The 26,441-nt window shown below is 36.5% G+C and overlaps 1 protein-coding gene across 1 annotated transcript in view; it reads right to left on the bottom strand.

Annotated features, from left to right (window-relative positions):
• Positions 1-26,441, bottom strand: part of BCKDHB (branched chain keto acid dehydrogenase E1, beta polypeptide) — a 270,277-nt gene that overhangs the window by 63,979 nt on the left and 179,857 nt on the right. The window contains exon 9 of the mRNA XM_010854589.1: positions 8,888-8,974. Coding sequence (XP_010852891.1) covers positions 8,888-8,974 — 87 coding nt within the window. The remainder of the gene's footprint in view (positions 1-8,887; positions 8,975-26,441) is intronic.

Raw genomic sequence — 26,441 nt, 5'->3', positions numbered from 1 at the left:
TCCAAAATCACTGCAGATGGTGACAGCAGCCATGAAATTAAAAGATGCTTACTCCTTGGAAGGAAAGTTATGACCAACCTAGATAGTATATTGAAAAGCAGCGATATTACTTTGCCAACAAAGGTCCATCTAGTCAAGGCTATGGTTTTTCCAGTGGTCATGTATGGATGTGAGAGTTGGACTGTGAAGAAAGCTGAGCGCCGAAGAATTGATGCTTTTGAACTGTGGTGTTGGAGAAAACTCTTAGAGTCCTTTGGACTGCAAGGAGATCCAACCAGTCCATTCTAAAGGAGATCAGTCCTGGGTGTTCATTGGAAGGACTGATGCTAAAGCTGAAACTCCAATACTTTGGCCACCTCGTGCAAAGAGTTCTCATTGGAAAAGACTCTGATGCTGGGAGGGATTGGGGGCAGGAGGAGAAGGGGACAACAGAGGATGAGATGGCTGGATGGCATCACCAACTTGATGGACATGAGTTTAAATGAACTCCGGGAGTTGGTGATGGACAGGGAGGCCTGGCGTGCTGTGATTCATGGGGTCGCAAAGAGTGGGACACGACTGAGCAACTGTACTGAACTGAACAATAGCATATACATGTCAATCCCAATCTCCCAATTCATCCTACCATCCCTACCTGGTGTCCATACGTTTGTTCTCTATGTCTGTGTCTCTATTCTGTTTTGCAAATAAGATCATCTACACCATAGCAACCTCCTTCAGTATTCTTGCCTGGAGAACAATGGACAGAGGAGCCTGTGGACTACAGCCCATACGGTCACAAAGAATAAGACATGACTGAAACAACTTAGCACGCATACCATTCTCCTAGATTCCACATATATGCATTAATACAGGACATTTTTTTGATCCATTTATAGTTTATCAGGGGAATAGAAAACAAAGGGCAGGTTTGAGAGATTGAAAACCCGATTGCTAGCTGGATGGAGGTGGAGGGAGAGGATGTGGATGGGGAGAAGGGAGGTTAAGGAGAACACCAAGAAAGGATTCGAATTGACAAAATGGCATCCCATGCTCAGCAAATAACATTGCAAGACTGAGCCCATTTCTAACAACTTTATTCCTCCTCTTTCACTATAAGTCATCTTTCTTAAAATAGTTGTCTCTATTTAATTTTCACCATTTAATCACCAGACCAAATACAATGGGAGCTACATGTGCTTTTTTCAAAGTCACCAGTGTCTTCTGGTTGTCATACTCAAGGTACGACCATCGGTCTAGCTGACAAACTGGGAAGCAGTTAATATTGTTGGCCACATGTTCCATGATAAAAGTCTCCCTACTGGTCTTCTTCAGTGGCTCGCTCCCCTTCCCTTCCTTCTCTCTAGCCACTCCATCTTACCCTCCTCTACAGCTCTTGCTCCCTGCTCAGAAATGTTGGCAAGGACTGCTTCAGTAACTCCCCTTCTTAAGACTGTCCTTTTCCTGTGTGATCATACCATATCTATACGACCTCAGCCATTAACATAAGAAGATGGTTACTTAGTCCTATCCTATATGTTAGAATCTCTTTGGAGCTTCCAAGACCCAAAGCATACAAGTCTAAAATGAATTCATCATCTTCCACAGGTGATAGATATGCTTAAATCTCTTTTCCAGTGATATTCCCTGACTCAGTAAAAGGGCACCTCCATTCAAAATTTGCCCAAACTAGAAATCAAGCTAAGCCTTCCCTGCCCAACTCCTCCTTAATCAGTCAGCAAGACTTTCTTTCATACTCTCCTCCTCTCTCTAAAATTCACCTTTCTCTCCAGCCTCACTTCTGTGTCCTTGGTTTAGAAGACCCTTAAATCTCTCATCTAAATTACCCAAATAGGTTCCTAATCAATCTCTGTGACTTCTCGTCTCACCCCTCCCAATCCATCCTCAACATAAAATGCCAGAGGTTTTTCTAAATTGTATATCTATCTGTGTTAACCTCCCGCTTAAAATCCTTCAGTTACACCGCTTTGCCTTAACCAATGATAATTGTGACCATTGTTCTTTGAATTTGTATAACTTCCTTTTTGCCAGCAAGTTTATAAGGTGTATTTTACATACATATATTGATATATTTAAACTGGGAATTTGTATCAGTGTGGCTGGTTCTACTCTGTCATGTCTATTTCCTCTACACAAAAACAAGCTGCTTAGTATTACATGTAAGATTCTCCCACTTACCTATTGATCCTTACCTCATGCTACAAACATCACATACTACATTTCAGTCAAGTCAAAACCATTTTAAACTCTAGAATATCAAATATTTTTCCTGCCTCCTTATTTATATTGTTCCTTCTGCCTGAATCCTCACCCATGTTCACTTCTCCAAGTTAACTTAGCCATCATATACAAATTGGGTGATCAAGTATTTTATAATCCCTGCATAGTCTTCTGAATATTTCTCTATCCTAATAAGTACCACAGTATAATTATCTGTTTAGTGTCTATTTCTTCAGCTGAATGTTAAGTGTCTACAAAATAAGGACTCTATTTCTTGAATGAAAGGTCCAAATTAAGGATATGCTCAGAAGATTCAGTAAAGGCTGGTTGCAAAAATTATCATTCAGGAAATGTCTAGCAGGCCACTGTGATTGAAATAGGAGGGAGGGGGATAGGGTACAACCTTTAAAATAATAATATAGCTATAGGATATGACAAAGACCTAGCTGGTTAGAATCAACTAGGTTCAAGATGGTGGAAGATTCGACTTCTAGTAAACCTTGAGCCTCAGTGTATGCTCATTGTAATACAATTGCATAAGCTAAGTGACATACTCACCCAGCACCATGCCAATTCTGAGACGAACCATAGAAGGCCAAAAACTGGGCAGTGGCCCAATTCCTGGAAATCCCCACCCTTATCCCCAAAATAATTGGAATAATCCTCCCACTCATTAGCCTATGAAATTACCCAGCCTATAAAAACTAACCCCACCATATTTCAGGCTCTCTGTCCTGAGAAGGCCCATATTCTTCCTGTGGGGTGTGTTTCTCCCATGGTGTTTCACCTTCTAGATGGCCCACATTCTGTTCTCTCTAAATAAATCCACTTCTTACCTAGGACTTTGTCTCTCACTAAATTCTTTCTGTGATGAGACATGACGAACTTCAAATTCACCAGCAACATGATCCCTGTGGTACCAGAATCATAAAAGAATGTGAGAAATAACACTGCAAACGTTGGTTGGGGCAGATAAGGATCGTGACCTAAAGATCTATTCCTACAGCCAGCGAACTTCTACTGGAGGTTTTCAAACAGATGAGGGACAACCTTTGATGTGTGTGTTAAGAAAATAATGCATAGTAAAGTGATACAATGTGAGAAGCTTAGGGACAGTGATAAGAAGACAATTTAATAGGCCCAGAAAGAGTTGAAAGAAACAGAATTCATTTTGAGATGAGCTGATTTCCAGAAACTGGCAGATATCCATATGCTGATGTCTACCTTTTCTCCTTGTCTCATGTTAAAAATCTTTCCACATAAACCATTTTATCATAAAAATTTCTTATCCTTACCAAAATCAGCATGAAGTTGGAATTTTCAGTCTAAGGCCCCACAGGCAGAGTCAATCATGAAGGTTTCAGATTTGAAGGTTTTAAGACTAGCCTCGCAAATGGTTGAGATTGCCCGGGGAAGAATGGGGAGAGGAGAAAGAGGGCTGATGGGAGCAGTTTGGCCACGTGTACACTAAGGAGCAAAGGCAAAAGAGACACCGGAGGAGACAAGGAGTGGGCAGAGCAAGGGGGAAGACCAACAGAGCAAAACACGCGCTTAACCTCTAATGGTGATACAGCAGCTCCACCCATAATACATCCCCAGAAAGGCTGTCTTTGGTTTATATTTATGACCACAGAAGCTGTTTACTGAACATTCAACAGGCTTCAGGGCAAAGTTCCATTTTAAGAAGGTCATTGCATATCTGACTACTCTATTCTGATGCTTTGGCTCCATCTAGATAGACATTAGGACATAAGTACACTTTTCCTGATTGCTATTTTTGTTGTTGGCAAATGCTTCGTATCACTCATAGAAAAAGGAGAGTAATAAGATTATGAAAGTGTAGTTAACTGTTCATCCGATTACTGCCTTGACAGTTTTCTCTGATGACTCTTTATCAACACAGTAATTTTATTTCAACATATTTTTCACGATAAAAAAAACTCAAGACCACTTAGGATGTTTTCCCTCTTCTTCAGATTGATGTTTTTAAACGAGAAGGTTGGTAAATTTGGTGGTAATAATAAGTTTATAAGAAAAAATATCCTTCTGCATAATCCTTTCTAACATGAAACAGTGAGAAAGACAAAATTCTTTACTTGAAAATTATGAAAGCTTCCTTTTACATGGACTAATATAAACCCTATAAAAGCCCTCTCAAACATTTATAATATGATTATCTTAAAAATATATGTCTGTAATGCACAATTTCTGGGTTCTCATCCTAGAAATAGAGACTGTACAGAAAGGATGGAACAATGGTATGGAAATTCACCATCCTCTCCAATTGGACTCTTTATTGCAGACTTATTGCTTCCATGTGTTAAAAAAAAAAAAATTCAAATCTTTAAGCAGCCCCAATCCCTAAAATTTTTGGCACTCTTATTAAGCACTAAATCCAGAGATGAAAAAAAAAATTGTATTATTATCTCAAGCTTATCTGAGTCAAGATTTAGTTGATCATTATAGGAATGTATTAGAAATTAATAATAAAGTTGGTTTCTACAAGGCTTAAAGAAAGTATACTATTTAAAACTATTAAAATACCAGAAACTATTTAGTCTTAATATTGATAAATAGTGCCTATTCTGAATACTATATTCTAGGATATATGATACATTGGGGGAAATATATTTTTCTACACAGTAAAAAAATTTTTTTAAGCTGTGATTACATAAAGCTGAGGAATACAAACATCACATCAAATTAAATCATAATTTTCCAAAACAACACAATCTTCACTCAAACTCCACCATGAGGTCAATGAATTAGCTAAACTCTGTTGTCTCTGCACTTTTCCACAAATCTGGGTACAGAATGGAATGTGTAACTCCCTAAAAGAAGCTCTCCTCCAAGTTTCGGTATGTGTCAAAGGAAAGAAGGGGAAAGTTCCCTCACCCCAAAGTGAGAACAGATGGGAATGTAAAGTTAGATGGGAAGAGACAGTGAAGCCTTGGATGACCGACCCAGAAATCGTCCCCTGAGGGAGCCAGATACACCAGACCTCACTCAGCTTGTTCTGCCCTTCGGTTAACTTCCAAATTAATCCAGTAGGAATGCAAAGGAGTGCTCAGCTTTGATGGATTGGTTTGTATTTTTCTAAGCATTTACATAAATTTTATGAAGAAACTACTGAGAGATATGTTTCAAATGTTAGGTTTAATTAATACAAAGTAGTCTCCTAAACACTTTTGTGACTTTAACATTACTCCCAACCGAGACTGGTAACAATGAATATTTATTGAAATAATAAAATAAATGGCTTTAGGAAAAAGATGCACCAGGCATGAGAAAATTTGTGTACACTGAACTCCTTGTACGATAGAAGAACCATCTGCTATAAATTGAAAAGTTACATAAATAGAATATGGACATATTTTATGTTCATTCTTTTCATATTTTATCTAGCTAAAAATCATCAGTAGGAAAGCCAGCAATACTTCCCATACTTGCAAAAAACTTCCTTTACTTGACATTCAATATTATACAACATGATATAATTTTTCCATCAAAAAATATCAATTATAAACTTAAAGAAATATTGTCTAAAATGCTGTATTCTCTTGAAGATTTTTAACTTTTAATATGGGAAATAATTTAAAATTTGAAGAAAATAGAAAATGGTGCTCTCAGTTTTGAATTTAAAACAATAGTTCTGTTGTTAATAATCGTTCTCCCAAAATATATTTTTAAGAGCAAGTTCGTAAGATTAAGTATGAGCTCTTAAAGAACTACCAAATTTCTTCCGCAAAACGATGCTTAGGGAGTACATTTTGTTTGTGTTTGTTCACTTTCACATAAAATTTAAATTTGTTGATACAACAAGAATAACTCAGCATTTTAATCCTTAGTGCTCACGTGTACAGATCACTCTCATCCCTAATTTCAAACTTCTTTTCTAGGACAACAATGAAAAGTTCTCTATGTACCTTTTCCCTGTGTCCCAAAAATTGCTTTCAAAATCTTAACCCTGCTTTATCTTTTTTAACCTTACAAAGTATACACAACAAAAATAGAGAAGCATGAACTGTTCCAAGTGGTGAAAGCCGCTGCACCTCACACTTAAGTGACTTCAGTTTAAACAAACCCAGGCACTGGGTAATTTGATACAGGCTTCACTTACAATAGGGAATGTGACCGATCTTCCGTGAAGAAGATGCTCAATACGATATGCTGCATTTATTTGAATATGTGCATGAAACAATTACTGAAAAGTAGATTATATTATTCAGATTACTCTACATTTTATGCAGACATTACTACCAAATTTTTTTTAAAGCCTCTCAAAGTTTTTAGCATTTCTTTTCTTTCTAGTCAACACACAAAAGCCACAACAGGCAGACTATTCCAAGATACTATGCTCATTATATTTTGCTAAAATTCACTTTCTATCCTTTCCATTTGTACAAGTAATATCTGAATTTGGCAAAAACAACTGTGAACATTTTCTAAATCTTTTTCGTATTAATAAATCCCAATTTTAATTCCCCAAAACATCAAACGAAGATCCCTCTACAGATTTTTACATTGTTGCCTTAAATCATTTTGTGATTTGTTGGTGGAAAAGTTCTCACATGCAAACAGAGAACATTTTATAATGAATCCAGAACTTCTACCTTCCTCCTGTGGGTGAGGGGTACTCTGAATAAAGAATGTGCACTCAACATTTACTCAAGACTCCCATCCTAGACCCAAATCTTCCACTTAATTCTAACATTGGTTCAATCACGAGCGCTATGAATGACAAACACTCATCTGTTAAAGGAACACAGTTGGTTTGGCTTCAAAATTTCTCAGACCTCAGACACTCAGGATCAGTGGGCATTTTGGGAGTCTGAGTATTACAAGGTATGGTCTTTGTTTTGGTGTTTTCATATTATGATAAAAAATATGACCATATTCTGGATCATCTCTGTCATAAACTTGATCACTGATTATTATCATATAACTTCAGGATCTGATTTTGATACAGTGTTTATGACCTTGGTGTTAACTTTTTACACTGACTGTATTTAGCTCATAATATGATACTCCTCAAACTAGAATTCACTGGTTTACTCTTGGAGCCCGAGAGACAATTTTCCTTCAACACAAGTCCACATATTTTTCAAGACCAGTAGACACTAGGCAAGACAATCTTTCTAATTCTTTTCCACACTGAAACATAATTACAATCTATTTCAGCTTCTAACAATTAATGGAATTCAAATTTTAAAAGCATACTTAAATCAGATTTTAGTTATAATTTCTAAATTCTATGTTCTACTTATTTTCCTTCTACCTTTAAATGGTAGTGAAATTTTTGAGATGGTATTCAGTGGGCAAAATGAAACAAGGCTGTCAAACAGTGGTTCCATTAGCAACAGCCAGTTCCTCTCATTCAAATGGGTTTAGTGGACCACATATTAAGCAGGAATCAGAAAATCCTAGTTTCTTTTTCCAGTTTGCCTTTGACTTGAAATGGAATCTTGGTGTTAGTGATTCATTCTTGCAAGCCCCATTTTTTTTTCTTTCCAAAGATAGTACATTATATTACTCATGAATAAAATTCACAGTAAATACCAGGTATTCGTATTACATAATGATAAGCAATATGCTTCAAATTGTAGTCTCTATAATAAAGAAAACAAATCTACAAAACTCAAATATTTTCTTAATTTTGTTAATGATAATATATACAATATGTAAAAATAACAGCATAATTTTTATTATAATTATGAATTCTTTTTATCCAGTTTTAATGCTTAAATTTTATCTAATTTTAAAATATTTATAACATTGTCAATTCATACTTAGATATTTTATTAGTAGAAATGATCAAGGTTCATATCTCATAATTTCATATCAAGGTTTTAAAACTTACACTCTTAAAGGAATTTTCAATGTATATGTATCTCAACAATAGAATCATCTTACCATCAGTAAAGTAAAATGTTTGCCAGCTACAAAGATACTCTAAATTTAAAATTCATGCAAACTTCCACTTAAAATATAGTTATTTAATTTTTTATTTTAAAAAATTGTAAAAGATGAAATGTTTAAATAATCTTATTCAAATCTAAATATAAATGTGATGAAAGTTTCAAGTAAAAATCCTCTAAAGAGGTCTGTAGAATTTTTTCCTGATAATCAGCATCTTAACTGAATACTTTTTAAAAAGAGGCTTTTAAACCATTTCATAAGTGTTCAATAGCATAATGTAATTCAGTTAATCAAATTAATAAATTAATCATTGACTGTAAAATTATTTACTGAATTTAAATTACTGACTTTTGACAGATTCATTTTTTTTTTGTAAGGCAATTAAAATCAGTCTTATAAACTATTTCCTGATAAGCTTTATCATGAAAAGTTCTATCAAAACAGAAACATCACATTCAAATTTACGAGTTTGCTTTTCCGGTTATCCTAGCAAACATAACCCGCATGAGTTTCTTAAGATTATTTCAAATTTCCTTCTTCCTATTAAGGAATTTTTCAGCTTTTAAGATTTCTTTTTAAGAAGATGTAATCAGACCATTATCTGAAGGACAGTGAACTGGAGTCAAACGCAAAAATGTACATTTCTAAACAGTGCATACTTTTACATATTGTGATAAGTAATTTTGTTCTTGGAATAGACATATGCAATTGCACAAATGCTTACATCAGTGCCAAAAAGTTACTCTACCTGAACCGTTGAGCTGATCTCAGAGGCAAAGCCGCCCGTCAAAGGAGCCTCATGACTTACTAGCAGTCGCCCTGTTTTGATCACAGACTGAAAGAGAAAAGGAAGTCTGAGACTGAAGAGAACACATATTTCAAGTATACAATGGTAGTTTTAAGTAATAAAAATAAATTATTTATATCCCATAAACAATTTAAAATTAGCATTTCAATTTTATGCCAAATAAGCTGTAACTCCCTTTCAACCAGACAGTTTGATTTTTGCACTGCTAAAAAAGTTTTCAGTAGTTTAAAATCCTATGGTAAAAGAAAAATGAGATTTGTAATTCTATGTATGTCATTAAAAATGTACTTTTGTGCTATAAATGGAATTATTGTATTTCACATTTTCCTGAGTATCATTTCTTTTCGTCATGTGACTTTAAGAATGAAAGTGTCTTTTTGTCCATTTGGGAATATATGTGCACATATATAAGTAGTCTTAGGACATTTTTGTGTGGGTGCTGAGAAGGAAAACATAAAAATAGCATGTAAAAACTGTAACAAAGGAAAAGCTCAAGCCACTAGACATTAAAGAAAACCAAGCAAGCAGAAATCACCAGGAAAGTAAAAGGCAATTACAACTCTCTTCATTCAAGTGCACTGAAATTTGGTTAACGACCACAAGTCCATTTTAAAGTAGAAAATGTCACAGACAATAAGGACATATTCTCAACACCGGCTCAGCTCGGTGTGGTTGCTCCCACTGTGCATGGCATACTCTGTACAATAATAAATCAAAAAGTAGAGCTATGATATCAGAGCAGGATGCTAGGGTGGCGGAAGGTTAAAAAATACTAAAATCAACAGCACGTTACTGCTTAAAATACATTACACAATTACCATATTACAAAAGAGAAGTTGTAATTTCTCCTCTACATTTCCAATCAGTTGATATCACCTTCTTTAAATTCTACATTACTATTTTAGGAACATGAAATAAAAATCTTCCAAACAAAAAAGCTTACAGGCAGAGGTCATTTGAGTGCCCTTCACTTTACTGCGCTTTGCACATAATTGCAGTTTTTACAAACTGAAGTTGACATTGTCAGATGATGGTTAGCATTATTTTTTTAGCAATATTTTTTTAATTAAGATAACATACATTTTTTAGACATAATGCTATTATACACTTTATAGACCACAGTGTAGTGTAAGCATAATTTTTATATGCATTAGGAAGCCAAAACATTCATGTCACTCGCTTTATTGCAATATTTGCTTTATTTCGGCTGTCTGGAACCGAATCCTCAATATCTCCAAGGTATGCCTGTGTATAAATTAAAAATATTTCCTTCATTCTAGGCAATTAAAGTTTAGAATTTCAAGAGCATGCAGCAGTTTCAGCCTGCAGATGTAAAACTCCAAGATATGGCCAGTAGCCACGACAAAAATAAGTTACTATATCTACTATGTAAATAGTGACTGAAGAATGTAAAATTTTATGAACACTTTAAAGAACACCATCGCCTACTAATGAAATATTAACCTTGGAACATGTTGGTTTTTGAATTTTATGACTATGATTAATTATGTCAGTGTGAAAGGCACAAATTAAATTTTAAAGCACCTGGTTAGAAATATAAAGCCAAAAATACTCCACAATCAGGAAAAAAATAAATGCATTCTCAAAGCATTTCCTAAAAAGGTCCTGACTTTAAAGATTGCCTATTCCATAAACAGATTTGACAATCAAACCTTTCTTAAAGCTCTGAAACCCAGAACTCTGCCGACATAAGAGCATCTAAGAATGATACAGTCAAAATCCATCTCAGCTAGACGGTGCAACCTAGCTAGTGGGTAGAAATGAGAAACATCTATAAAAATGCAGTAATTATGTTCAAACCTCATACAACAGAGCTGGTATTTTTATGTGAACTGAGTCTTATCCAAGATCAAATGACAAACTTGAGGATGGTCTCAAAAGGCTAGTAAGCAGCCAAGGCCAGTGGCTTACCCTTCCTCTAGCCTGCAGAAGGTAGTGGGGACACTAAACACACACACATGTACTCAAGATAGAAGTTTCCAACCTGTGGCGTTCGTGCAACATGATGTGTAGGCAGATAAACTCTGTCAACAGGAGAAAAGCTAAATAAACCGAGATACATCAATACAGCAGAGTATTATATACTCATGAAAAAGACTGAGGGCATGCAACAGTGCCTGTGATAAGCTAGTTGATAAAATAAGCAAATTGCAGAAGAACATCATCTCATTTTTCTGAAAAACCACCACCTCAATGGTGGGGACACCAGTAAACATAGCCATATACATTGAGCCAACATGTATAAATAGTCTAGAAGAATTTATTCCGAACTATCAAAACTTGTTTATCCTGCAAACTGACAGTGAAGGGATTGTGGGGAAAAAAACTTTTGCTTTTCTTTTTTACTTTCTGTGAAAAGTATATTTATGTTATTGAAAATATTCTCAATAAGTCTAAAATAAATAAAAACAAAAGGAAAGATCTTTCGAATTGATGCTGAAGGTAACAAATACATGTGACGTTACAGTCATAATCTCAAAAAAAATAATATTTTTATGTTATCTTAGGAATAGCTTCAGATACAAGCGAACCCTGAGATCCCAAACTCCACCAGCAAGGAGGCACAGTGAAAACACAGGGAGTCAGCCAGCCCTGTGCCAGGCTCTGTATGACTAGTTGAATGTCAAGATCATAACCAGCCCATCTCTTGACCTTCAAGCTGGATCCCAGACAAAATGGGAAATCAACTATTAGCATCAGAGAAGATGAAGTTCTTCAATACCTCTGCAAGTATGTTAGATAAAAATGCAAGTTCTTGAATCAGGAGTTATGCTGACAGTTCTTAAAGTAATTCTAGAAATTTTTAAAATACCAAGATTTAAAGGGTAGACACAAAATGAAACGTTAACAATGCTGCGAGTCTATGGAAATTGTCAAAGCACCCGAACCAGTGAGAAAGAGAAGCTACAGCAACAAGAGAAGAGTCAGAAATAATAATCAAAATCCCTAAACCACTGATTATCACAGGGGTTGCTCTGTGTTAGGCTCTGAGCTTAGTCTTTTAATTTATTTAATTGTGACTGCATCTAAATTTCATTTCTGCTTCTTAAATTCATCTAGTATCTGAAAAGTATTAAAATGTATAAAATAAAATTACATCAAATTCTGAAAAATGCCCAAGTATAGACAAAACATTGATATTTTCAAAAAAATAACATCCATCATAAAAGGCTGAGTCTATAAACAGAATTCCAAGATTTTGTAAGGTCCATAAAGAAGGCTGAGTGCCAAAGAATTGATGCTTTCAAACTGTAGTGCTGGAGAAGACTCTTGAGAGTCCCTTGGACAGCAAGGAGATCAAATCAGTCAATCTTAAAGGAAATCAACTCTGAATATTCATTGGAAGGACTGATGCTGAAGCTGAGGCTCTAATAGTTTGGCCACCTTATGTAAAGAGCCAACTCACTGGAAAAGACCCTGATGCTGAGAAAGATGGAAGGCAAAAGGAGAAGGGGGCAGCAGAGGATGAGATGGTTAGACAACATCACTGACTCAATGGACATGAATTTGAGCAAACTCTGGGAGAGAGAGAAGGACAGAGGAGCTTGGAGTGCTGCAGTCCATGGGGTCACACATGACTTAGTGAATGACCACTGAACAAATATAAATTCAACTTGGTATGTGCTTTTTATCATTCATAATTTTAACTTACTAAAATTTCTGAAGATAGCTTCTTTTCTATTTTAGAAACTATTAACACTGTTAGCATTACAATAATGAGATCACTGCAAATATACAAAGTAGAGTGTTACTCTCTCCATGCTTGGTGATTCAACTAGATATTCTGATTAAACTACATCACTCTGTCAACTTTAACAGGCATTTCGTTTTCATACTTTAAGGCACACTGATATCCAACTGCTGGGAAATTTTTCTAGCCAAATTTAGCATTCTGACCTACTTAGATAGTAAAAATATGGTGCTTTCAATGGAGATAGCCATTACCCTTTTAAAAATAAATCACTGTAGATATAAACACTAATAAGGGTTTAATATTCCTTTTCTTTACCAAAAAAAAAAGTGGTATTTCAAGTTTCAGGTTTTCTTCTGAGATAAATGTAAAGCTCCACTCGAAAAAAAAATTTAAGTTTGTTTTTTTTTTAATTTTATTTTATTTTTAAACTTTACATAATTGTATTAGCTTTGCCAAATATCAAAATGAATCCATCACAGGTAAAAAAATTTAAGTTTTTAAACAACTTTTCAATAGGAATGCTAAACCTATCTCAGCCAGGAAAGATCACGTAAGGCTGGATTTTCCAGTATCTGCTTCTTCAGCTTCTTGCCACTGAGACGTGTTCCAGGATCCTGGCCTCAGCCAGAGGGAGCAGTAATGAGTTAGAGACGCTAATGGCACCAGGAAAGGCTGAGCCAATTCAAGATGAGGACCCCAAAAAACATGTCAGTGTCCCCTAGCAGTCATACTTTAGTCGCTAAGTCGTGTCCGACTCCTGCGACCCTGCCAGGCTCTGCTGTCCATGGGATTCTCCTGGGTTGCCATTCCCTTCTCCATCTCCCCTAACACAAAATGAAAGGGCTTTCCCAATGAGGATTGGAGAAATTTGTCAAGAAAACTTAAAAAACAATTCTGAAAGGCAAGGAGTGAAACAACCTATGGCCGTCAAGTGTGCCCTGGGCTTCTCTCAGAGATTCTCACTTTCTGTCGTCCCGTCCTCCAAGGAACCAACAAGAGGGGATCTAAGAGGAGCCACCAAAAGCTTAATGCTAAATGCACAAGGACATTGCAGCTCAGACAGCAAAGAATCTGCCTGCAGTGTGGGAGACCTGGGTTCGATCCCTGGGACGCGTAGATCCTCAGGAGAAGGGAATGGCTACTCACCCACTCCAGTATTTTTGCATGGAATATTCCACGGACAGAGGAGCCTGGCAGGCTACAGTTCATGAGACTTTAAAGAGTCGGACACAACTGAGCAACTAACACACACACAACCAACAGATCACAGCACCCCTGCTCTGAAAGAACCTTCAAGATACCTTGTTCCTAGTTTGTTCCTCACTTTTCCCCATTGTCCATCTTTTGCCCAGACATCACTACTAATGGCCACAATGCGGGATATCTAGCCCAAGGCTTAGACTATGGGAGACACTCCAGCAAAGTCAACTAGCTAAAAATTCATTAAAATAATTAAACTGTAGTAAGCATGTCCTTCTTTTTTTTTTTTTGGTTTTATTTTTTTTTATTTTATTTTATTTTTAAACTTTACAATATTGTATTGGTCCTTCTTTAATGTCTTGAAGCTACCGCTTTCTTAGCAAAATCTACTTTTAAGATAGCACAATGGCATACTTCAGCACACCCCAGAACAGTGTCTATACAAAATAACAGACTCTAAATTGAGGACATTTTAATGGAGCTTTAACAATAAGATATCTGTAGTAATAGCAGAGTTGAGAAGTTAAACTCCGTTAAAATGATTGCACAGATTTTGGCTTGCCCAAACACGGGACATATGTTTTAGTGAATGCAGCCTTTAAAGATTTTAGCACAATCCAACCAGGAAAACTGTTAAGCTGTCATTCCAGGAGAAAATGATACAGAAAGGCAGACCATTAAGCTTGCATGTGTCTGAAAATGCAACACACATTCAAAAACCAAAAGTGTATTTTTTTTTTTAATCTCTGATTCAAAACCTATAGCAAGATCCTCTTCCTACAAAGTAAATGAACCTGACCTACACCAAGTTCAGTGGCCTATTCTGATGACTGACAAGATAAAGCAGGGAATATTACACTGGATAGGCAATTTACAGCCCTTTTAACATTTTTTATCTGAATAGAAAGATAATGAAAAGCAAAAGAAACCTCAGAGCTGGCCTTTACTAGTTCCTTTTGAAATCAAATCTGCTTATAAATACATATGAGCAGAAGTAAGAGTCAAGTTGCATCTTTGTTTCATTAATCAAGAGCACGTTCATAACAACTATATAATCTAGGAGCATTAAGGACATGATTTTAATTAGCCCCAAATATCACTAAGATAAATTAAATTTTTGAGATGTTTTCTTGTTTAGTAGCCAAGTGCATTTGTCACATTAGCTAAAAAGAAACTTCACAATCAGTCACAGGCTAACAAATGCATTCATATATGCCTAGTAACTACTATTAATCTGCAAGAGTGTCACACACAATCAGACCACTGGCTGATATTCCTCTGGAGAAACACCAGTGCTGAAAGAGAAAGAAGAGTCATGAACTCCAGAGAAAGTTCGGAAAACTCCATTTTGGCAAGGCTATTAGTAATGGGGTTAGAAAGAGTTTGGTATCATAGGAAATTGGTGTAAACGGAGAAAAACTAAATCCTTAGAGCTTTCTCACCCATGTGGAAAAAGTAGGTAAGGGAGCAAGCGGGGCATAAAGAGAATTGAATAAAGTCAACAGAAGAATGAGCAAATCACTCTGACAAAGGCATGAAGGGTTTGGGAAAGTGTCAGACACCTTTACTGGTTCACTCTTGCCTAAGTTACTGGCATAATCAGAGCTGACAAGCCTAGAAAAAAAACACTTTTGCAAAAATTAAAAGTGGAAGTCTTTCTGAAAGTTATTTCAAAGCATGTCAGACGAACGTGCTGCCGTCACTCAACCTTACCTTCCCAGTTTGTGTCCTCATAGTCCCTCCAGGCTCCAGGCACGTCAGGCTACTCGCTAGTCCATGACTGTGACCCATAATTTCCTACCTCTGAGTTTGTTCCCCAAATTCTGGAGACTAACCATAACCTAACCCTCTTTCCAGCATCATCTCACACAATCCCTCCCTCCCTGATCCCCTCAACTAGCTAGGCTTTTCCTTATTTTAAACCCTATGTTACCCTTTTCCTTTTTTCTGATCATATTATACACATATTATATACTCTTGAGAGTCCCCTGGGCAGCAAGATCAAACCAGTCAATCCTAAAGGAAATCAATCCTGAATATTCATTGGAAGGACTGATGCTGAAGCTCCAATACTTTGGCCACCTGATGCCAAGAGTTGACTCATTGGAAAAGACCCTGATGCTGGGAAAGATTGAGCACACGAGAAGGGAAGGTCAGAGGATGAGATGGTGGGATGGCATCACTGACTCAATGGACGAGAGTTTGAGCAAATTCCAGGAATTGGTGAAGGACAGGGAAGCCTGGAGTGCTGCAGTTCATGGGGTCACAAAGAGTCGGAGACGACTGAGCATGAACAACAACAACACTATTATACACCTCCTAGTAATCATTTCCTAATAGAATTTAAGGTGGCCAACAAGGCAAGGATATTCTGTGAGTCCGAAAACCAGAGTTCAAGGGCAAGAATCAGGCATAGCCAGGGTTCAAGGGCAAGAATCAGGCACTAGATCAAGGCAGCACTCACTGCCATACCTCTCTTAGGAGCATCAGCAATTTATCTTGTCCTGAGTCCATCTGTCCCATTACCCAACCACACTCAAAACACAAATTCAAAGATGGGAACTCTTATTTAAACCTGTGTCTACTGCAGAACATAGTACGTGACAAAATCTCCATTAAACTGAGCAAACTGTGCTCATTGTATTATTTGGGAACAAATGCATATGTTATTAAAATTAAAAGTTTGAAAAACTGCCTAAACATCTTTTGCTTCTTCATGTGGGGATTTTTTTTTTTTTTTTATAGAGGAGGTGTGTGTATCTCTATACTGTCTCCGCCAGCAGACTCCAAATCACTCAAGAGCACAAAATTTAGAAAATATCAAGTATTCCGTACCTAATCACAATATCTAATATGCAATTATAAATGTAGATACTCAATAAATGTTCTTAATATTGATTTTTTTAAAGCATTACAGAGATTTAAATGAATCACCAACAAGCTTCCAATTTTCTGTTGTTTGAAACTGTTGCTGCTGCTGCTGCTGCTAAGTCGCTTCAGTCGTGTCCGACTCTGTGCGACCCCATAGACAGCAGCCCACCAGGCTCCCCCGTCCCTGGGATGCTCCAGGCAAGAACACTGGAGTGGGTTGCCATTTCCTTTTCCAGAGGGATTAATTATGCTATAAAAGGCATTGAAAGGGAAGTCCTAAAAATTAAGTTCTAATCATCATTCTAATTCTAATTAAGGACTCCCCTGGGCCAGCTCTACCTATTTCTCCTGCTCTGGATTGGTTTTAGGACAACAAGTTAGCAGTACTACATGTATTTCTGCTTTTATATACATCTTTTATAAATGCGTGACTGGAAGAACACACACAACATTTCCTTTCCTTGGTACTGAACATGAGTTTTCTTTCCTGTTGACAAGAGCTCACATACCATGTGATAACGGTATTGGACTGGTAGATGTTTATTAGATATGTAGTGAAACATAGGTAAATGTAAGTAAATATCTCTTAAAAGTTCTTTTGTTTTTCCATTTTCCCCTTTAGCTTAAACAACCACCTATAGGGATCAACATAATTTTTTGTGTGTGCCAAAACAAATTCTGAAAGACTGAGGTAGCCATTTCCCACACTGTTTTCTAATCTTCATGTTTATCACTGCCCTATCTTTTTTCAGTGAGAATTAAAATACTTCCATAAACTTACACCCAATCTCCACTTCAACTCCATTTCTTTTTATGAAAAGGAGAAATTACAACATGTCATTTGAATATTTATTGACCTCCATGTTGTAGAATTTTAGAAAGTTGTTCACAAAGACAATTAAAAGGCCAAGCTGAGGGACTTCTCTGGTGGGTCCAGCAGTTAAGAACCTGCCTGCCAATGTAGGCGCCATGGGTTTGACCCCTGGTCCGGGAAGATTCCACATACACTGGGACACCTAAGCCTGGGCGCCATAACTACTGAACCTGGGCTTTAGAGCCCATGAGCCGTAACTACTAAACTCACATGTCCCAACTACGGAAGCCCATGGACTCTAGAGATCGTGCTCCAACAAGAAGCTTCCGCAATGAGAAGTGTCCGCACCACAGCTAGATAGTAGCCATCGCTCCCTGCATCGAGAAAAAGTTCACGCGCAGCAACAAAGACCCAGTGTAGCCAAAAACAAAATAAATTAATTAGTTTTAAAAAGTCAAGCTGTACTTTGACGCACAATCAGGATGTTGTGTCTCCTACAGCTTCTATTCTTAGAGCATCCTTAGCTCTTCCAGGCTTCTCTGAAGTGTGCAACACACGCATGCTAAGTCGCATCAGTCATGTCTGAGTCTTTGCAATCCTATGCATTGTAGCCCACCAGGCTCCTCTGTCCATGGGATTCTCCAAGAAAGAATACTGGAGTGGGTTGCCATGCCTTCTTCCAGGGGATCTTCCAGACCCAGGGATCAAACACGCATCTCTTATGTCTCCTGCACTGGTAGGTGGGTTCCTTACCACGAGAGCCACCCATCAAGCCCACTAGCAGGAAACATTCAGAACTACCATGTAATTAAATCTTACTGCAAATTGCTTATATTCTTGTAACACATGGAAAGTGGTAGTACGATTTCTGTACACACTACTTGGCAAATCAAGAACCTGACTCAGCAATAAAAAGACCATTCATGGGGCTATTTCATTACATTTATTATTCACTAATTTAGGGAGCTTACTTTCATTCAAGTACTAACTTGTTACCATGCTATTATATACATACTGAGGGAAGAGGTTGATAATTCACAGACAGCTTATGTACCTAGTTTAGCATCTAGGTTATGATTATGAGCTGAATGAAAATTTCATATATGGAATCTATTTGCTTCACCATTTCCACCATTTTTAACTACAGTTCTGTGGCATTAAGCACATTCACAGTACAACCATCACCACCATACAACACCAGAATTTTTTTCAATTTTTTTCCCAACTGCAACTCTGTCCCCATTAAACAATAACTCGTCATCCTTCCCTTCCCCTGGCCCTAGCAGCCAACATGCTACTTGTGTCTGTATGAATTTGTCACTATTCTAGGAACCTCACCTAAATGGAATCACACAATACCGTCCTTTTGTGACTGGCTTATTTCCCTTAGCATTATGCCTTTAATGGTCATCCATGTTAAAACTTGTGTTAAAATTTCCTTCCTTAAGGCTGAATAGTAACCCATTAGAGTTATAAACCATATTTTGTTTATCCATTCCGCTCTCAGACTCTTCTGGCTACTGTGAATAATGCTTCTATAGACATGGGTGTACAGATATCTGTTTGAGTCTTGGCTTTCAGTTCTTTGACGTATATACCTGGAAGTGGAATTTCTGATCACATGGAAATACTATGTTTAATTTTTAAGGAACAGCCATACTGGTTTCCATAGCAGTTGTGCCATTTTACATTCCCACCACCAAAGAACAGGGGTTCTGATTATTCTACATCCTCACCAACACTTGTTTTTGATTTTTTACTTTTTTGATAGTAGCCATCCTAATGGGTATGGGGCGTTAGTTCATTGTGGTTTTGAATTACATTTTCCTAATGGTAAGTGATGTCTAATAATCAATCATTTTTTAAAATCTTTTTAATTGTTGAATCAGGCTCTTTGACTTTTATTGTTGATACAGATAGTGTTTTCTAAGTGCTTAATGCATCAAATTTCTTAAATTGGTCCCTTCTGGGGACCAGAAATAAAATCTTCTCAGAATATGATATACCCTATGAAAAAAATATATAAGCAAACTCAAATGTTCACTATGTCTTTTCTGAAAAAGCATTACAGCTGGTTTCCTCACGAACCTCTATTTTGAAACATACACAAGGATATTTTTTCCTAAGATGATTTATGTCACATAAATCCTTTGCCCAGTTGATTATCTAAGACAGCACTCCTCTCCTGAAAAATCTTCAGTGGTAAGACAGCTGATTGGAATCACAAAGATAACTTGTAATCAGTAATGGGACCTTGGTAATCACCATCCAAGGCAACAACAGAGTCTAGTTACATATTATATCAGAGTCCCATCTCTTTGCTCCATATTCTGCCAATAACTAGAAGATAGAATAATGTCAACTAAGACAGTTTGAAACATTGGTACAAACCAGAAAATCACTGTCATCATCATATTTGAGTATTACACACAATTTCCCAATTATCTTTTAATGTTGTATAAGTTCCAAAGGTCACTGGTTCATGTCAAAGATGATTTATTGAGCCACTCACATGTGCCAATACTGGGAAAACACAGAAGAGTTAACCCAGGTCCCTACAGGACTGTAATATGGGTTGTCACAATGTCCTAGAACAAAACATGCTCAATAATAGAAAGAAATTAATTCAAAGGTTGTTAAGGCAGAACACAAAAATTAATAATCAAGTTATCTTTGGTGAAAACAAATTGTTTTAAATTTTAAATTTCAACCCCAAAGGTCTTTTTAAAAATAATACAGAAAAAATGAATTTTTCTCTCTTAATATAAACAATTACTAATACTCTTTCCCTTTCTATTCATAAGACTCCATTTGGCAAGCTTTTCTCAAGTGTTGACGACAGAGGGAAATACTATGTCTGGCCATCATAAAAGTCTTAAGGGTAGAGACTGACCTCATCCCCTGAGTTCCCAGCATACCGTGAATAAAAAAGTGGCCCTAACCAAAACCAAGATTGTCAGCCAGTTACATCTTACACTGCTGTTTTAGGCATGTATCGAGGGTACAATTTTCCCTGAAGCCATCTGGTTGTCTACTATGGTAATACTTCTCTAAGGAATGATCAAAAGTATAAACACTGCTACACTCTGCATCACCATGGATAAATGCTTTTATTTTCTAAAACCTGGTCCAAAGCTGTTGGACTAAATGGATTTTTAGTCCATTACGAAACAAAAATCATGTGTAGCTCATAATACATGGGCAAAGCTTAAAACCTTTTGGGTCTTTTTTATGACTCAAAAAGGTGGTAAAGGAAAATTCATATGATATTTCAGCAAAAGTTATACATATATTTGAGTATCTATAACTAAGATGGTGCAGAGAGAAATAAAGTACATAAATTTCATACTTTCCCTTTAACCAAGATGATGGGGAGAAATTATTTCTATGACAGGTGGATTCAGGAAAATAATTCCTTTAGCAGAAATAATAATATCTGCTTACAAAACATTCATTAATTACTTGATAGAGTAGCTGAGGGGCAGAAAGGCATAGAAATCTTCAAGTCAAGAATTATAGCATCAAATTTCCATATTGAAGGAATATGCATAAGAAGCTAAGATGCAATAATAATAGTTGTCCAGGAATATAATTCAATATCTAAAAATAAATTTACACCTAGACTTAAGCCTTTTTTTCAGGGAAATAATTCTGAAACTTTCTTTACTTTCTTTCCTTGTAAATTACAAAAATATTAATAATCCACTCCTGTTGGATTTACAAATCTCTATTCTGCAACTCTTTTATTAACAAGAACTAATAAAATAGAATAAGATGATCATGGCCATGATACCACAGAAAGTGAGACATACATATTACAACTTAGGCTGTAAGTGATTTTTCAAAAAAAAAAGAAACATTTTTTTGAAGAGTAATCCAAGAAGATTTTATGCTTGGTAACTTACTTTATCATAAGTTCATCATTTTGCTTATCCTCAAACATCACTAATCATCAGGGAAATGCAAATCAAAAACACAATCAGATCGTACCCATACCTGTCAGAATGGCTACTCATCAAAAAGAATACAAATAACAAACAAGAATGAGGAGAAAAGGGAACCCTCTACACTGGTGGCAGGAATGTAAATTGGTGCAGCCACTGTGGAAAACAGTATAGAGGTTTCTCAAAAACCCAAAAATAAAACTGCCATGCTGCTGCTGCTGCTAAGTCACGTCAGTCGTGTCCAACTCTGTGCGACCCCATAGACGGCAGCCCACCAGGCTCCCCCGTCCCTGGGATTCTCCAGGCAAGAACACCGGAGTGGGTTGCCAAACTGCCATATGATTCAGCAATTCCACTCTTGGTATATACCCAAAATACACATAAACACTAATTTGAAAAGATACAGGCACCCCAATGGTTATAGCAACATTATTAACAATCGCCAAGATATGGAAGCAACCTAAGTTTCCTTCAGCAGATGAATGGATAAAAAAGCTATGGTATACATATATACCATATGCTATGGGGTGTGTGTGTATATATATATATATAAATTGGAATACTACCTTGTGGAAAAAAAAAGAACAAAATTTTTTGCCATTTGCAGCAAGCCTGGATGGACTTGGAGGGCATTAAGCTAAATTAAATCAGTCAGACAAAGAAAGACAAATAATATATATCACTTATATGCAGAATCTAAAACATACAACAAACTAGTGAATATAACAAAAAAGAAGCAAGCCTGCAGATACAGAGAACAAATTAGTGGTTAGCAGGGGCATGGAAATACAGGGGCAGGGGAGTGGGGGGTACAGACTACTGACTGTGAGGCTATAAGGATGTATTGTATAATGTGGGGAACAGAGCTAATATTTTATAGTAACTGTAAAAGGAGTACAACCTTTAAAAATTATACATAAAAATAGAAATTTTAAAAAAAAAGGAAAAATACTGAAACACAGTTGTATGCCTGAAACTAATATAATATAAATCAACTATACTTCAATTCGGAGAAGGCAGTGGCACCCCACTCCAGTACTCTTGCCTGGAAAATCCCATGGACGGAGGAGCCTGGTAGGCTGCAGTCCATGGGGTCTTGAAGAGTCGGACACGACTGAGCGACTTCACTTTCACTTTCCCCTTTCATGCATTGGAGAAGGAAATGGCAACCCACTCCAGTGTTCTTGCCTGGAGAATCCCAGGGATGGAGGAGCCTGGTGGGCTGCCATCTATGGGGTCGCACAGAGTCGGACACGACTGAAGCAACTTAGCAGCAGCAGCAGCAGCATACTTCAATTAACAAAACTGTAGTATATCCATATAATTAAATACTACTCTGCAATTAAAAAAAAATACTATTCATTGTAAAGCAACTATACTCCAATAAAAATTTTTTTAAAGAATTATTGAGTTAAACAATAATTTGACTATATCTCAAAGGCATTAGGCTAAATGAAAGAAACTAGTCTCAAAATATTACATACTGCATGATTCCTTTTATGACATTCTCAGGAACTCAAAGTTATAGTGACCATGAACATGTCACTGCTTCCAGAGATTAGAAGTAGAAGATGTGGTTACAAAGAGAATGCTCAAGAAAATTTTTTGATGTAAATATTATGTATCATAAAAACGTTGGTGATTACAGGAATCAACACATGTACTAAAACTCATAAAACTATACACTAAGACTATATTCACAAAATGCTTACATAACCAAAAATAAAAGGGAAAATGAATCAAAAAGAAATAAGATTATTACTATAGAAGAGAAAATCATTACTAACTAATGAAAATGTTCCCATGCTGTAATAATTTTTAAAATAAGTTAAAAAAAAATAAGAATAAAATGGCAGCCCCATCCATTAAAATCACAAAATAATTTAAATTTTAATTCTGGCAAGCCCATCATAAAATCTTGCTTACATTGCCTGACATAAATCTTGTGAGGAAGACTGGGAATATATTTATCAAAAGCTAATAACAGTCCAGATTCCTAGAATAAACAACATCAGTTCTAAGATTTATCCTCAGAAAAGAATTTTAAACGTTTTAAAATATTGGACATCATGGTTTAAAATGACCATGTGCACAGCTATTAGATAAGAAAAAGAAATAAAAGGAATCCAAGTTGAAAAGAAAGTAGTAAAAATATTGCAGTTTGCAGATAATATGACACTGTATATAGAAAATCCCAAAAAAACTATTAGAACTAATAAATGAATTCAATAAAGTTGCAGGATACAAAACTAATACATAGAAATCTGCTGTGCTTTTATACACTAACAATAAACTACCAGAAAGAGAAACTAAGAAAACAATCCAAATTACAATTGCAACAAAAAGAATAAAATATCTAGGAACAAATCTAACCAAGGAGGTAAAAGAACTATACTCAGAAAACTATAAGACAGTGATGAAGGAAACTGAAGACAGCACAAACGAAGGAAAGCTATACGATGCTCATGATTTGGAAGGAGTCTATTGTTAAAATCACCACACTAACCAGGGCGATCTACAGATTCAGTGCAATCACTAACAAAATAACAACAGTGCTTTTCCCAGGACCGGAACAAGTAATTTAAAATCTGTATGAAAACACAAATGACCTTGAATAGACAAAATAATCTTGAGAAAAAACAACAAAGCCAGAGATATCATACTCCATGATTTCAAACTATACCACAAAACTCCACTAATCAAAACAACATGGTTCTGGCAAAAACAAACAAACAAACAAAATACACATGTAAAAGAAACTGAACTACTGTCTCACACCATATACAAAACTAAACTCAAAATAGATTAAAGACTGAAATACATAAAACTCCTGGAAGAAAATATAGGTAGTATGCTCTTTGGCATCAGGCCTAGCAATATTTTTTTGGATATGCCCCCTTAGGCAAATGAAACAAAGCAAAAATCAAAAAATGGTACTACGTCAAACGAAAAAGCTTTTGCACAGCAAAGGAAACTATCAACAAAACAAAAAAGGCAACCTACTGAATGGAAGAGGAAATTGACAATACATCTGATAAGAAGTTGATATTCAAAATAGACAAATTATAAAAAAGTATGAAAAGTGTTAGTCGCTCAGTCATTTCTAACTCTTTGTGACCCCGTGAATGGTACTCTGCCAGGCTCCTCTGTCCATGGAATTCTCCAGGCAAGAATACTGGAGTGGGTAGTCATTCCCTTCTCCAGGGGATCTTCCTAATCCAGGGATCAAACCCAGGTCTCCTGCACTGCATAAAACTCAACATAAAAAAAATAATAAACATCTCAATTTAAAAAGTGGAACTTGAATAGACAGACATTTTTCCAAATGACATACAGAGAACCAACAAGCACAAGAAAAAATGCTTAGTATTACTAATCAACGGGAAAATGCAAACCAAAACCACAATGAGGTATCACTTAACATCTGTCAGAATGACTGTTATCAAAAAGACAAAAAATAACAAGTGTTGGTATGGATATAGAGGAAATCTGCAATCTCTTTTGCAGTGTCAGTGAGAATGTAAACTGGTACAGCCACTATTGAAAACAGTATGGAGGTTCCTCAAAAAACTAAAAGTGGAAATACCATCAGATCAGATCAGATCAGATCAGTCGCTCAGTCGTGTCTGACTCTTTGCGACCCCATGAATCGCAGCACACCAGGCCTCCCTGTCCATCACCAACTCCCGGAGTTCACTCAGACTCACGTCCATCCAGTCAGTGATGCCATCCAGCCATCTCATCCTCTGTCATCCCCTTCTCCTCCTGCCCCCAATCCCTCCCAGCATCAGAGTCTTTTCCAATGAGTCAACTCTTCGCATGAGGTGGCCAAAGTACTGGAGTTTCAGCTTTAGCATCATTCCTTCCAAAGAAATCCCAGGGCTGATGTCCTTCAGAATGGACTGGTTGGATCTCCTTGCAGTCCAAGGGACTCTCAAGAGTCTTCTCCAATACCACAGTTCAAAAGCATCAATTCTTTGGCACTCAGCCTTCTTCACAGTCCAACTCTCACATTCATACATGACCACAGGAAAAACCATAGCCTTGACTAGATGAACCTTTAGTAATTCCCCATCTGGGTATTTTCCCAAAGAAAACAAGAATGTTAATTCAAAAATATATATGCACCTCTATGTCTGTTAGAGCATTATTTACAATAGCTAAGATATAGAAGCAACCCAAGTGTCCATCAATAAATAAGAGAATAAAGAAGATGTGATATGTATAGATAGATAAAATGAAATATCCTCAGTCATAAAAAAAAGAATAATCCATTTGTGAGAATATGGATGGACCTACATGTATTATGCTGAAGTGAAACATCAGAGAAAGACCATAGGATTTCACTTATAAAGCCAGACAAACAAAGAGAGTTTCGGGTGCATGATTCCATTTGTATAAAATTCCAGGAAATGCAAACTAATCTTTAGTGACAATTTGCCTGGAAATGGGGGGGTGGGCAGGACAGGGGGTGAAAGGGACCCATGACGGACATGCTCACTACCTTGATTGTGGTGATAGGTTCACAGATGTCCACCTGTCAAAACTTATCAGATTGCACACTTTGACCTGTGCTAGTCATCATTTGCCAATAATTCTTTAATAAAGCTGCGAGTGAAAAAAAAAGAAATTAAATTAAATTTTAAAATAATATAAATAAATTTATACTAAAACAAAATACAAAATAATCTCATAAGGACTTCCCTGGCAGCCAGTGGTTAACACGCTACAATTCCAGTGCAGGAGGCGCAAGTTCTGTCCCTGGTTAGGGAACTAAGATCCCACATGCCACACAGTGTGGCAAAAAATATATATTTTTAAATTTCAAAAAAATAACATAATCTTATATATGATGTGTATGCTGCTGCTAAGTTGCTTCAGTCGTGTCCAACTCTGTGCGACCTCATAGACGGCAGCCCACCAGGCTCCCCCGTCCCTGGGATTCTCCAG

Source organism: Bison bison, unplaced genomic scaffold (assembly GCF_000754665.1).
Source record: "Bison bison bison isolate TAMUID 2011002044 unplaced genomic scaffold, Bison_UMD1.0 scf7180017864344, whole genome shotgun sequence".
NCBI lineage: Eukaryota > Metazoa > Chordata > Mammalia > Artiodactyla > Bovidae > Bison > Bison bison.
The sequence above is the reverse complement of the archived record's forward strand: the minus strand, read 5'-3'. Positions and strand labels throughout refer to the sequence as shown.